Raw genomic sequence first — 12410 nt, 5'->3', positions numbered from 1 at the left:
CGCTGGTGAGTTATGGATATCCAAGAGAGTATCTATACGTCATCAGATTGTGCAGAACTCAACTGGTTGGAGTTTTCTGCCACTGTAGCACAACTAGAAAAGCTTATAGAAACCCGATACTTCAACTACCAACACAAAAAGTCTGGCGACTTTCGCGTCGCATGCGACGGATAGAGTCTTTCACAGCATATACGCAAACACGTCGACTTCATCATGCCTACGATTTAACTTGATGGATTGCAACCGATTGCGCAGGTCCATATGTCGGATTTGGAGATACCCAGCTACTTGGAGCCAGATGATCTCACAAACTGCACGAATCTTATGACAATCAACTGCTTACGCGCCCTTTATGGCTTCCCGGCTTGTAAGTTCTCTAGTCCAGGGAACAATTCAGGGATACTAGAGTCGACAGGAAATCTCTCCTTCGCAGATCTGGATGAGTTCTGAAGCCGAGATGGATGTTCAGGCGGCTTGTTCGATTATCTGGCTCTATCAGATACGCGTGTATCAAGTCTATTCAAAGGAGAGCATAGATGCCACTGGCCCGTTCAATATCTTCCTGGACACTCTGGTAGGCTCCAACTCTCAATTCGCTTCATGGATCGCTGCGTTGGCCAGGACAGCTCGTACTGTACGTAACTTGGTGCTGATGAACCTGGGCTGCTGCAGTGCGGTGGAGTACCGCTGAGCAACGTCATTTCACCCTCTTGCGGCCAAGTTGAAGGCGATGGCCCTAAATCATACCAGGAAAGACAATGTCAAGAGTGGATTAAGTTGGCATTACAGGGTGTTAGTGTCCTGATTGCATCAGGAGACTCCGGAGTTGCAAATATGGTTGATGGAAACAACCAATGTCTCGATGCCAGTGGCAAAGTGATAGCAGCGGGAATGGCAAGCGTTTCTCTCCCGGATTTCCCTCAAACTGTCCCTATGTAAGTCTCTTGATAATTTGAAACCGACATACCTCCTTGGCATGTCTTAACGACGACCAGGTCACGGTTGTCGGCGCAACAACACTACGCGATGGAACCATAGCCAGCGGAGAAATGGCAGTCACAGGTATCATTGGCAGCTGATCATTATACTCTGGCAGCGGCTTCTCAAACCTTTTCTCCCGCCCAGACTGGCAAGCCACGGCAGTCTCCATATACCTAAAAGAGTACTCACCCAGGTACGACAGTTTAATCTTCAGTTCCTCCCGATGCACATAACCAGACGTCTCGGCAATAGGCCTTCACATACCAGTCGTATATGGCAACCTGACCCGGCGCGGGGGAGGCACGTCGGTGGCAACCCCCATTTTCGCCAGCATCATCAATCTGCTCAACGAAGAAAAGTCAGCAGCTGGTAATAGGCCAATTGATACTCAAACCCGGTTCTGTACAAGCACCCGGAAATTTTCAATGATGCGACGGTTGGTAGTAACCCGGGGTGTGGGACTAAGGGGTTTGCGGCGAGCTTTGGGTGGGATCTGGTTACGGGGCTGGGGACGCCGAGGTATCAGAAGATGAGGGAAGTGTTTTTGTCACTTGTATGAAAACAGGGAATAATGGGATGTGAGATGTAGAGAATTATAGGGATGGATGTAATTGCGGACTAGCAAGATGAGCGGTTACAATTAGAAGCGTTAAATCAGGCATTGCTAAATCTATTACTTCCTCTTTCGCTGGCTGAGGTTAGTGTTATACGTGTGCTAATTTTCTGAATCTACAGAACTACGAATTGTATCTCTAAAAACAACTCTCCCAGCAGCGTCTTTGCGGGCCATTCCTTCTGCACTGTAAATTGTTGCCATACTACTTCTTCTCACCCAGTAAAAGCCCCGGAATATACCAAGATATCAACTGACTGAGAGACGAGTGTTCATGAAAATCTAACATCATTCCAGCCCATTACGCGTTACCCCCCGAGAAACTTGCATTGCAGGGCTTCTATCCACGTTGCCAACACCTTTCTCTAAGCGACAAAATCCTTCATGTCACCATCCATCTCCTCATTCGCAAAAAACATCAACATACAACGTCAGTCAGTTGATCCCACGTTTCCAGCTCATCGCCACAGCCCATGATGCCCGTCCCACCTAATCCGCACGTAACGCACTCCGCTGACAAGAGCCTCCACGTCAGCACAAAAACACAAAACCATGTTGTGTAACTGTGCCCCGGCTGACCGGCAAATGCCGGGGTTGCCAAGGCAAATCCATTCCTCCGAAGGAAGCTGTGGTTGCACTTTCGATGCCACCAAGATGCGCCAAGGACCGTGGGGGAGGACTCGCCAAGAGAGGAACTTGGCGGAAGTTTGCTGACACATGCTGTGGTTTATTTTTGATACATTTTTTTTGGCAGAGGGTCGTAGGTAGTGAGGAGTAGAGCTGAATCCTACTTCCTATGCCCTTCGTGTTCCTGGTATCGCACTAACAGGGGCCAGAGTGTTCGTGTGAATTAAATATGCTTGATAATGATGTTTGAATATAGGTAAACGATAGTATTTTGAGACCCTTGCATCTGATAGGTTGGACTTTTGCGTGATGCTCAATCTCTATGATACTTCATCGCGATGCAACATAATCTGTAGTGGCAGATCTCGGTCATTCTCTGAGCGCTGGTACGATCAAATTCAAGCAAGGGGTGCTTTGTAGCCAGATCCGTACAAGCATCGCATAACAACCTTGAAGCGCAGTTACGATACAGTAATGTACAACTTCTGTTGGTCTGGGAAGAATAGCTGAAGTGGGAAGACGAAGAGCCAACGAATAAATTCCTAATTCTAAGTGACTACAGAGTAATACCCTTGGTTGCTCACGCCTACCTACACAAATCTCAACGTGAATATTACTCTATGGGACCTTGGGTGGGTTTCTGGTAGTCTATTTGGATGCAAATATTCAGATTTACGTACCACTCCCCTATTGGAGTAGCATTATGTTACCTGCTAGCCATTATGTTTATTTCTATAAAAACAGACTACCCATTTTCATCTCCACATCTTGCCAAATCAATTTACATCTCTCGCCATCACCCCTACAATCCTCAAAGACATTAACCGTAAAGCCCTGTTGCCTATTCATTTTCCCCTTAGAGCCCCCCGACATACCATCGAAAAAGAACTTTGTGCGATCTTGCTCCATTGGATCTCTTACGTTCATGCATCGCAGAAGTAGTTTGTGCAAGGGAAGTGCATAGTTGTAAACAGCATGAATGAACTTTTCAACAGAAACTTGTTCGCCGTCTGTATTTTCAATAAGCAAGGATGCTGGTCGTAGATGCTGTGTTTCTGAATCATGCCAGTGCCGCCATCTATGCAGTGGTTCGATCGATATCTGTAAGCGAGACTGTGGGGGATCCATTGCTGAGGCGTCACATAGCGATTTGTTAGCCTTGTCGAAAAGTGCGCGCCATTTCAAGGCTCCTTCGTCGTCCCGTACGTAGACTTGTGCGTATGACGGATGATCCAGAACAGACCATTTTAATCTATTGAAGATCTTGTTTAGCTCTGGACCTGATGACGGCTGTGTTTCTGGGGGTGGCCAGAACATGAGTAGATGAGGTGGGATATTGGCTGCGTTCCACTTGGGCGGGTACCAGTCCATTTGTGATATATTTGCAGACATGGTTCTTTTTGAGATCTGGTAGATTGGATTTTGGGTACGATGCAGAACCTTGACTTTGTTTGATACCGATAAGCCTCCAGAGTGGAGGGCGAGGCTATCAGGACATAGGCGTCTGGATACGTGTTCGGCGGCAGCGATGCCCTGAAGCGAGGTGCGTCAAGACTAAAACCACGCGGCTCTTCACATAAGACCAGGTACTAATGCTAAATGAAAAAATACTAATCAGAATATTTACATCTCAATATTCTTTGGCTTCGGGAAAGCTTGACAATTCCTAAATTATTAACGCTGCTGTACCAGTAACGTGAGACTGTAATTCTTGGGGCTCAGCAGGAATGATATATATCGCAGAATGAGATGATAGATAACTTGAAAGACTCGATTGGCCCAGCCAATCTCACCAGTCCACTTCATGCGGTATTGCTAGTAATACCTCACATACCAAAGGTGACATCCTCACAGCGACATAACCCCCCCATCAACAAGCATCTGCCTAAAATTCTCCAAACTCTGCTCTATCCCCAACCCATCACTCATCGCCCTGTTCCTACTCGCCCCAATCACAATCTGAAACGTCTTCTCCGCCGTAGGCGTCAAGTAACCCCTACTCCTAATAACCTCAAACTCGCTCTTTATCTTGCCAAAGTTCAGCAGACAAACGTGCAATAGCACTTGGTTGCGCATCACGACGTCAAGGCTCTGTAGACCCTCGAGCGATAGAGTGGGAAGAACGTGTGCGTTTCCGATCTCCCAGCTGCGCGTCCGGAGCTCCATATAGAGTCGCTTGTACATGTTGTTTACGTTCATGTTACAAGAAAGGAGTTGGAGTGCCAGGTCTGTGTCCACTTTGCTGTAGGGCTCGGATGCGCTGCATCCGTAGCGTGGTTCAGCGCTCTCAGAGCCCGAGGAACTGCCTTCTGAAATGTCTCCCGCTTGCCGGATGCGCGCCAGTAGTTCTGTGAATATTATTGAGTGCTGAAAGGTCTTAACCAGCACGCTTTTGCTACTGGTGGTGTGCTGTGAGGCCTCGGTGCTGTCTTGAAGGTCGAGCAACACTCTGTTGTTGAATTTCATTAATTCGCTCATGATGGTTTGATCGAGAGATTCGGAATCCATAGGCATGGAAGAGTCGTGTAGGAATAGATCGCGACACTCTTGCGATGTATGGTTGAAGTGGGTGGCGGCAAGAAGGCTTTGCACGTTTGTGAATGAGTCTGTCATGTCGATTGATGGAGTTGGGTTTTGCAACGTCCTGTTTGCAGGCGAGATAGTGGTCAGTCTTGTATGTGTCGAGTTTCCTTCTTGACTTAGACCCTCGCCTAAATCTCGCCATGAGTGATCTATATCGTATGTTGACCATATATCACAGTCGGATGTTGTGTCTGCTACCATGGGGTATGATGGGGGAACATCGGCGGTGAATTGCCCTCGACTCTGTTCGGCTGATGTATTTGAATGCTGCCCGACTGCTTCTTGAGCAACTTCAGAACCTTGATAGCTGCTGCTCGATGCATAAGAAGGGGTCCTGAACTGTTTCCAGTGCCTGTGGGTTGGTTCGTCTGACGGTCTGTTTAGATGTTGCTGACCCTCCATGGTCGTGATGCACTTCACTCGTGCTTGCCAGCATCGACGACACTGTTGCAGTTGAACAAGATCCCAGTTGCTGCCACGATCGCAGCGTGTCTTCATCCTTCTACATCGGTCGCATGCTGATCGTCGACTAATCTCCTTCAAGCGTAGTTCGTTGTCGACATCCGCGTACTGGTCCTGGTCTTGCATATTGAAGATCCTGGAATTGTTTCGAGCGTTGTGTAATGACTTTTTTGTGTCACTGTATTGCAAAGGATCACAAAAACTGGCGTGAAAGTTTATTTACATAACAGGTAGACTGAGCAAAGAGAAGGCCTTACGTGACCCCCCCTTTCCAGCTTTGCCAAAACCCGCCTATAATGTCTCCTGGACATTGTAACAGATTACTTGCATGCCAATCTCGATTGCCATAACTACCAACCGCCGATACACATCAATATGTCAGAATGACGAGCTTTGAGGCCATTATGAGAGGGATTTCAAAGGATTATTCACCGGCATCCCTCATGTGCATTTGATCAGGCGTCAGCCGCTGGTGGCCTATTTGATCCTACCTATGGGACGGCACAGTCAGATCCGTTTAAGATTCAAGAGCCTAGGCAGTCTTATTACCATGTAGAGGATGGAAAACGAATCCGACAGTGTCGTTGATTCGGAATATGCTTATAGAAAATTAAGAATCAGAGTTCCCATGCCATCCTTGAGCAAATCTTGTTCACAGCATCTTCTTAATCAGTTTCTAAATGTGTGCATGTCCGAACGTTTAATCAGAGCCGCGGACGCACGTGTCTGTAATTATCAGTGGCTAGCCGGGGGCGGGCATACCTACCCTTGTCGATCCATGGGGTTGCCGGGGGAAGTGGATCCCGGGCCCGAAAACGGACCCTAAAAACGGACCCACCCACACCAATGCAAGCCATGCAGTGGCTAAAATGCATATGCTGCATTCGACGGCAGTCTCGGGCTCCAGACAGCATGCTGACGGGTGCTATCACTGCCCTGAAGATTGTCGGTGCAGGTGTGGTGTAGCAGGGGTCTGACGAAGACAGCTGAGATCTGTCAGCCACGGACTGAGATCCAATCCCGACCAGTTGAACGCGTATCCGAAGAGGCTTATCCAGAGGATCTTCATGTCACTCGAATCTTTTTGGGTAATAGAGGTCTAGGTTTTGTGGCCGCGGAAGGAGATGCGCGATGAAATTTCGCCTTGTTGACATTTAGATTTTATCGAATAGATTAATAAGACTAAAACGACGAATACATAGGACTGCAGATCACATATGTGTAACTACAACGCAAAGTTGCCGAGCTGGCAAATTATCATATCAAGTCATAGGGAGAACATGTAAGTGGAATGTTCATTCCTGATGGTTTTCGATGGTTTTACTTCTCTTACTCCCCACGATTGCGGATGCAGTAAACTTGATCTAACATCAACATACTTATAGCCAACCAAGGTGGTCGAGTACAAAGTTAGTCCCACTAAAGAGGGCAGTCACGCCAGAGTAGACGAGAAGCGCGCCGTATCCACTTCCATAGCCTGCTGAAGCCTGTCCACGCCAAGGCTCGCCCTCTACAAGCGCTTCGCTCAAGGGTCCCGAGACGATATTTCCGATACCTCTGGCGAGCAACAGGTAGCCCATAACCACCACTGGGTCGGCCGAGCTGTGGCCCGCACTCTCGCCCTTCTTGGCAACATCTCTCATGATTCCTGGATAGACAGAAGTCCAGCTCCCTGCGAATAGGCCGTAGAAGATGCAGAACACGTAAAGAACGGGTAAAGATGTGGCGAGCCCCCAGATAACAAAAACGGACACAGTGGTGCCCAGAGCCGAGATGACAATGCATGTCGTAACTCTGAGTTTATCCGTCATCCAACCCATGATGACGCAACCGATTGTGGCAGATATATTGACCAGCATGATGGTCAATGTTGATAAAAAGTCGGACGCACCAAAGACTCTGCGGGCATAGGTGGGGAGGTAGATGCCAGGTAGGAAATAGCCGGTAGCTTGTACGAAGTTGAATAGTTGATGAAGGGCAAATAGCTTCGACATGAGGTGGCGCACATTGAACGGTGATATATGTGTGGTTGCAGAATTTGGTAGCCTGGGCTTGATGAAGAAGGACAAGGGCAGTGTGGCAGCAAAGAAGATACCAGCCCAGATTCTCGTAGCTGTCTCGAACCCGAGGTTGTTGAGAAGTACTTGGAGAACCAGGGGAAGCACAACACCTCCAGTGCCTGCGGCGCTCCACATGACGCCGTAAGCCATGCCTTTGCGTTTGGCGAACCATTCGTCGATATAGACGACGCAAGGACAGTAAGCGAAGCAGCCGCCGATTCCAAACATGAGGCCCTGAGTTCCGATGAGCTGAGGAACCGTAGTGCAAAAGGAGCTCATTGCCATGGATAAAGTGGAGGTGAAGAGACCCAGAAGTGTAAACCAGCGGGCCCAGCGGGGCAACAGGCGGCAAAGCATAAGAACAAAAGGTGTTCCCATGTAGAGGGTTCCCTGTGGTATTGGTGAGTTTTCCATACCAGAAGATGCATGCCTGGAAACTCGCTTACCAGAGTGGTGGTACCAATGACTGCAATGTCACCTGAACCCGCAAATGGCTCATGGGTGGTATAGAAATCCTGGAACACACCAAAGGAGAACCCGAATCCTATTTACGACTGTGTAAGTCTGGGGACTAGATGAAAGCATGCAGAGTAACCACTCACCAAACACAAAAGCCTCGACAGCCCAGCAGGCGGCTAAGAACAGCCAGGCTGCCTTTCCGCTGTCGACTGGTGGAAGCGTGCTTTCATCATGAGTAGTCTGAGGATGAGACTCTGTGTTGTCTGCATCCTGTGAATGGCGGCTAGAGTCGAGGGTGTCGAGCTCGACCGCTGCTGGAGCCATGTCAAGGAGTGGTTTGCGAGGGGAATGGTGATAACCGTGAAGCAGGCGACGAGGACATGGCTACTAAGGGCGTGTATGTACTTTAGAGTGGTTGGCGAATGAAGGTTGTTGGAGCAAACGCTATGTTGGGGGCTGCAGACGCGACATGGTGGCTGCTTGGCCGTCATATTGACGTCACGCACCCAACGGGGAGCCATGGGCTGACTGCGCTCCCACGAGTTGATATATTGCCTAATGCGGAAGGTGTTGGTTTCACCATACGACGTGTTTGGCAGTCACCGTCTGATCCCTGTTCGGATGTCCGAGGAGGAGGATTTGTCTGTCTCCGATCGATGATACTGCTGCTTGGCTACGAGGCCCTTGCTTACCTTCACCATCACAATGCATCCTTCCTAACGCTAACAAGGCACAATTGCATGGTTATCCTGGTACGGCGTCTCTATCCCCACCAATCTCCCAACTGTTACACAAGTCTACGCACCAAAACGGACAATGCAGGCACCTCGTGTGCTCCGACATCTACCACAGTGCCGCAATCCCGCATTGGCGCTGCATACTACGCGAACAAAGATGAATTGGCATTGGCACGTTCGTAAATTCCTGCATGGCTGGCTCGCTTCCAATTAAAACCACTGCGCAGTGATGAGTACTATTTCATCGCTGGTCGCCTTACAAGCCGCTCCATATCTCGCCTCGGAAGAGGCTGCATATTTCGCGGAGATGACGAAGGAGTGTCTCATCTAGATCCAGTATAGATCTGACCAAAGTACGAACCGCTTTACAGGGTATCTGACTGGAACTGGTGCACACGGATCGTGTTTTGTATAAACACTGGGCATCTTCGTCAACTAATTATGTAGCTATTCGGCATACGCACCACCATCTTCCTTTTGGATTTACCCTGACCACTAATTTCAACTGGCCATCACTCTAAAAAGAACACGTCACAGCTTAGAGGAACATCAGCAATGCATGGCAAGAAACAGCACCAGGTAGATGCAAAACAAGATAGTTATTCCCAAGAACAAGAAGTTGATTCTTCACAAATACATACAATATCCAAAAATGACTAGTACATGATAGCAGTACGGCGTCGATGGTACTCAAGCGCAGTCATCTCCTCATACTTAGATATAGTACCCTTTGGCACAAAGAGAGGAATCGGCCCAGCAGACGTCTTGCGATTGGCCTTCAGGAAGAATGCCACCGAGTACCGCTCCGGCAACGTCCCGTCTTCCGTCTCACCCGAAGCCGCAACTTGATGCAGCCCAGCGGGGATCCTTCCGTTGCTCCATCGCTCAAGCGTGTCCCCAACATTGATGAGTAACTCCGTCTTATCGACAAGAGGTACAGATACATACCCCCCAGGATTGTTCTTATCCTCAATCTGGAGACCACCCGTACTACCCTGCGCCAACAGAGTCAGGATACCAAAATCAGTATGCGGCCAGATGCGCTTTGATTTTCCATCCGCGAGCTCCTTCACGTTGGTCTCTGGGTAGTAGATCATTCTGATCTCGCTTGCGTGGCCCTCGCAACGATCGACGAGGGCACTCTTGGGCAGATCCAACGCAATCTCGAGAGCTTCCATTAGCTGCAGGGAGAGGTGTTGACTCTTGATGAAGTACTGCTCCATCCAGTTCTTGAACCCCGGAGCTTTTTCCTCGGATGGATACACGTTTGGAAACTCGGGATCATCAACAGGTCCCATGTCGAAGTGCTCCTGCAAAGAGGCTTAGTACATCTTCAAGATTGCTAGCAACAAGAATGCTTACCTTTAGATCCTTTAGACCCTCGTTGTTGACTCTGACCATGTTGATCACTCCCGGCGTATTCAACGTGGCAGTCGTCTCAGCACCGATGCAGCTCCATCCGCGTTGCGGCTTAGGACCAATAACGTTGGCAAACTCTTCTTTGCCTTCCCGGGGAAGTGTGAACAAGTTGCGGCTCTGTGTATCGTCAGTCATGCTTGGAACGAAGTGAAATAGATTTATTGGCGAGACTACCTGTTGGAACAGCTCCGAATTGGTCTTGTCGTCCAAGCCATGGTTGATCAGCTTGACGAAGCCAACTTCAGTAATACCATCTAGGAATGCTTGACAGAATTCTTTGCGTTCTTGGTCAGTACCAGTGAACTTGGTAAAGTCCAGCGTTCGAAGATCCATATTGACCATTTTGGCGGTGATATGTAAAAAGTCCAAGATAGATTGAAGCAATGTTCTGAAGATGAAACGGTGATGAGTGTCTTGTTACTATAGTTCAAATCCAAATGTAATGCATATCTCATTCATTATTTAAACAAATCGTTTCTGGTTGAGAGACAGTTGCACAATCTCAGTCGGTTTCCCATCGACGATTTGTTGCCATCGTCACCCATGATAGTGCTGACCCGGAGTCGGCGGATCCACAAAAGGATTTTACGACCGTGACCCGATCTTGCATCCGTTGTTCCTACGACTGTATCGGCTGCAAGGCGAGATCTCGGAACAGTCGTCGGACTTCCGAACAGGGGTTGTATATACAGTACTCTATCACCATCTCGATCAGTCTTGGCATTGACCAAGCAGGTGGTGATGAGAGGCTCCAAGTCTTGATTGCCAATTCGTCCATTTCCTTCCAATCACATCGCAAAACGTCTACAATGAAAAAGTGTGTGCAAATCCAAGCTTGAGCACGTGCAGCAAATAATTTCCTCGATATGCATGTCTCTGATTGTATTGCCTATCATGAGTAAACTCTAATGCTGGCAGGTGTACAATGTGTACGTTCACGCCTCTTGCAGTTAATGAATCAAAAGCCATTGTCTTGGTTACGAATGTGCGAAAAACAATAGATTCAAAAATAAGCCAATCTAAGCATAACAGTTACTTCACAACTTCCCACTATCCCTAAACACCGTCCTAAAAAACTCACAAAGCCTCACAAACGCCGCTTCACTAATCTGATAATGAAACACAATGCGCCCAAAAATTGGCGCCCCAATTTTAACATCAAACTTCGCCGCCATCCCGTAAAAAACCTCAGGCACCAACCCCGACGCCTCAAGATCAACCCAAATGATATTCGTCTCAGTTGGCAACGCCAGTTTCCCGCCCAGCTGCTCCCACAACCGCGACGCCCGTGCCGCTTTATCCTGTGCAGCCTTTAACTTCCCGCCAAGGAAAACCTGATCGATAGCGACGCGCGCCGGCGCAGCAATTACGCCGGATGAACGCGTACTCCCGCCCAGCAGCTTGCGACTCCACTTCGCTCGCTGAATGAACGGCAAAGTCCCCGTCACAATGCTGCCGATGGGAGCCCCAAGACCTTTGGTAAAGCACATCTGGATGCTATCGAAGCACTCGCCCATATCGCGGAGTGTACAGGCTCCAGCTGCCACTGCTTCCCAAAGACGAGCTCCATCGAGATGCATGTGGATAGGTGGGTTCTGAGCGCGTGCCCAGTGGGAAATAGCACGGATTTCTGCGAGGGGCATGACGGTGCCCCAGAGTGTGTTTTCTAGACTGATGATGCGGGTGGGACAGTCGTACACGGTTGTCGTTACGGTAGCGTGTTTCTTGATGTCGGCGAGGGTGAGGTGGTGGCCGTTTGATGGCACAACTTGTTTGATCATTGCGCCGAAGAGGCTGGAGGCGCCGCCGCCTTCGAGGATGATGATGTGGCCGCGGTGGTCGGCGAGGATGGAGTGCGGTGGAGCGCCTAGGGCGGAGCGGAGGGCGACTTGGTTGCCCATTGTGCCAGAGACTACAAGGAGAGCGGCCTCGTGGCCTACGAGGCCGGCGACGTAGTCTTGGAAGGAATTCGTGGTTTTGTCCTCATCCATGTCTCCATCTCCGAGAGATGTGTTGATGATGGCTTCGAGCATAGGTAGTGTTGGCTTGGTGAAGAAATCGGACCGGAAGTCGTTCGATGCCTCTTTGTTGCATGCCCAAGCCAGATCAGCAAAGGGTGGCTGTAGCTCTCCGGAACGTTCAAAAGTCATTGAATTATCTACGTTGACTTGGCGCTTGAGACTGGTAGGGTCGGGACCGAGTGAGAAGTCCCAGGGTTCTTCTGAGGGAGCAGTCCGCAAACCATTCGGAAACGGAGCAGGGAGCGGAATCTCGGTTGCTACTTGCATGATGAGAGTCTTAGGGGGTATTAGTAGAAGTCTTCCGAGATGAAGTGTTCTAACGAATACGTTGAGGATGGAGAGAGAATAGAAGAGTGGTTTTCGATGATGATGTGTGATGATCAAGAACCACGATATGATAAAGTGAAAGAACTCCTAGCCAAGCCAGACGTCTCGACGAAAAGTCTCG

General features: G+C 49.1%; 6 protein-coding genes across 6 annotated transcripts; 1 reads left to right on the top strand and 5 right to left on the bottom strand.

Moving 5' to 3' along the window:
• Positions 1–352: 352 nt before the first annotated feature.
• On the top strand, positions 353–1073 carry COCSADRAFT_346850 (uncharacterized protein; the record flags this gene model as incomplete). Its single annotated transcript, XM_007706237.1, has 4 exons — positions 353–367; positions 434–634; positions 673–935; positions 996–1073. 4 exons carry the CDS (start codon positions 353–355, stop codon positions 1036–1038), a joined length of 522 nt encoding a protein of 173 aa, XP_007704427.1. The 3' UTR covers positions 1039–1073.
• A 1968-nt stretch (positions 1074–3041) lies between these two features.
• Positions 3042–3613, bottom strand: COCSADRAFT_164373 (uncharacterized protein; the record flags this gene model as incomplete). Its single annotated transcript, XM_007706236.1, has 2 exons — positions 3042–3055; positions 3097–3613. The coding sequence occupies 2 exons, from the start codon at positions 3611–3613 to the stop codon at positions 3042–3044; spliced, it is 531 nt and encodes a 176-aa protein (XP_007704426.1).
• A 456-nt stretch (positions 3614–4069) lies between these two features.
• Positions 4070–5435, bottom strand: COCSADRAFT_346845 (uncharacterized protein; the record flags this gene model as incomplete). The annotated part of the gene is made up of 1 exon (XM_007706235.1): positions 4070–5435. Exon 1 carries the CDS (start codon positions 5390–5392, stop codon positions 4070–4072), a length of 1323 nt encoding a protein of 440 aa, XP_007704425.1. The 5' UTR covers positions 5393–5435.
• A 1077-nt stretch (positions 5436–6512) lies between these two features.
• Positions 6513–8176, bottom strand: COCSADRAFT_193643 (uncharacterized protein). Its single transcript, XM_007706234.1, has 3 exons — positions 7929–8176; positions 7773–7870; positions 6513–7716 (listed from the first exon to the last, which is right to left on the bottom strand). The coding sequence occupies exons 1-3, from the start codon at positions 8107–8109 to the stop codon at positions 6646–6648; spliced, it is 1350 nt and encodes a 449-aa protein (XP_007704424.1). The 5' UTR covers positions 8110–8176; the 3' UTR covers positions 6513–6645.
• Positions 8177–9178: 1002 nt separating this feature from the next.
• Positions 9179–10346, bottom strand: COCSADRAFT_346841 (uncharacterized protein; the record flags this gene model as incomplete). The annotated part of the gene is made up of 3 exons (XM_007706233.1): positions 10116–10346; positions 9902–10058; positions 9179–9843 (listed from the first exon to the last, which is right to left on the bottom strand). Exons 1-3 carry the CDS (start codon positions 10281–10283, stop codon positions 9179–9181), a joined length of 990 nt encoding a protein of 329 aa, XP_007704423.1. The 5' UTR covers positions 10284–10346.
• A 632-nt stretch (positions 10347–10978) lies between these two features.
• COCSADRAFT_100100 (uncharacterized protein) lies at positions 10979–12091 on the bottom strand (the record flags this gene model as incomplete). Its single annotated transcript, XM_007706232.1, has 1 exon — positions 10979–12091. One exon carries the CDS (start codon positions 12089–12091, stop codon positions 10979–10981), a length of 1113 nt encoding a protein of 370 aa, XP_007704422.1.
• Positions 12092–12410: the final 319 nt, after the last annotated feature.

The sequence above is a fragment of the Bipolaris sorokiniana genome (genome assembly GCF_000338995.1).
Source record: "Bipolaris sorokiniana ND90Pr unplaced genomic scaffold COCSAscaffold_15, whole genome shotgun sequence".
NCBI classification, from domain to species: domain Eukaryota; kingdom Fungi; phylum Ascomycota; class Dothideomycetes; order Pleosporales; family Pleosporaceae; genus Bipolaris; species Bipolaris sorokiniana.
The sequence above is the reverse complement of the archived record's forward strand: the minus strand, read 5'-3'. Positions and strand labels throughout refer to the sequence as shown.

Bases quoted from the DNA above. Each gene is read 5' to 3' on its own strand.
- COCSADRAFT_193643 (XM_007706234.1), bottom strand. From the start codon at position 8,109: ATGGCTCCAGCAGCGGTCGAGCTCGACACCCTCGACTCTAGCCGCCAT. The intron at 7,871-7,928 runs GTGAGTGGTTAC...AGTCGTAAATAG, and splicing joins TGTCGAGGCTTTTGTGTTTG to GATTCGGGTTCTCCTTTGGT. The intron at 7,717-7,772 runs GTAAGCGAGTTT...CCAATACCACAG, and splicing joins TCATTGGTACCACCACTCTG to GGAACCCTCTACATGGGAAC.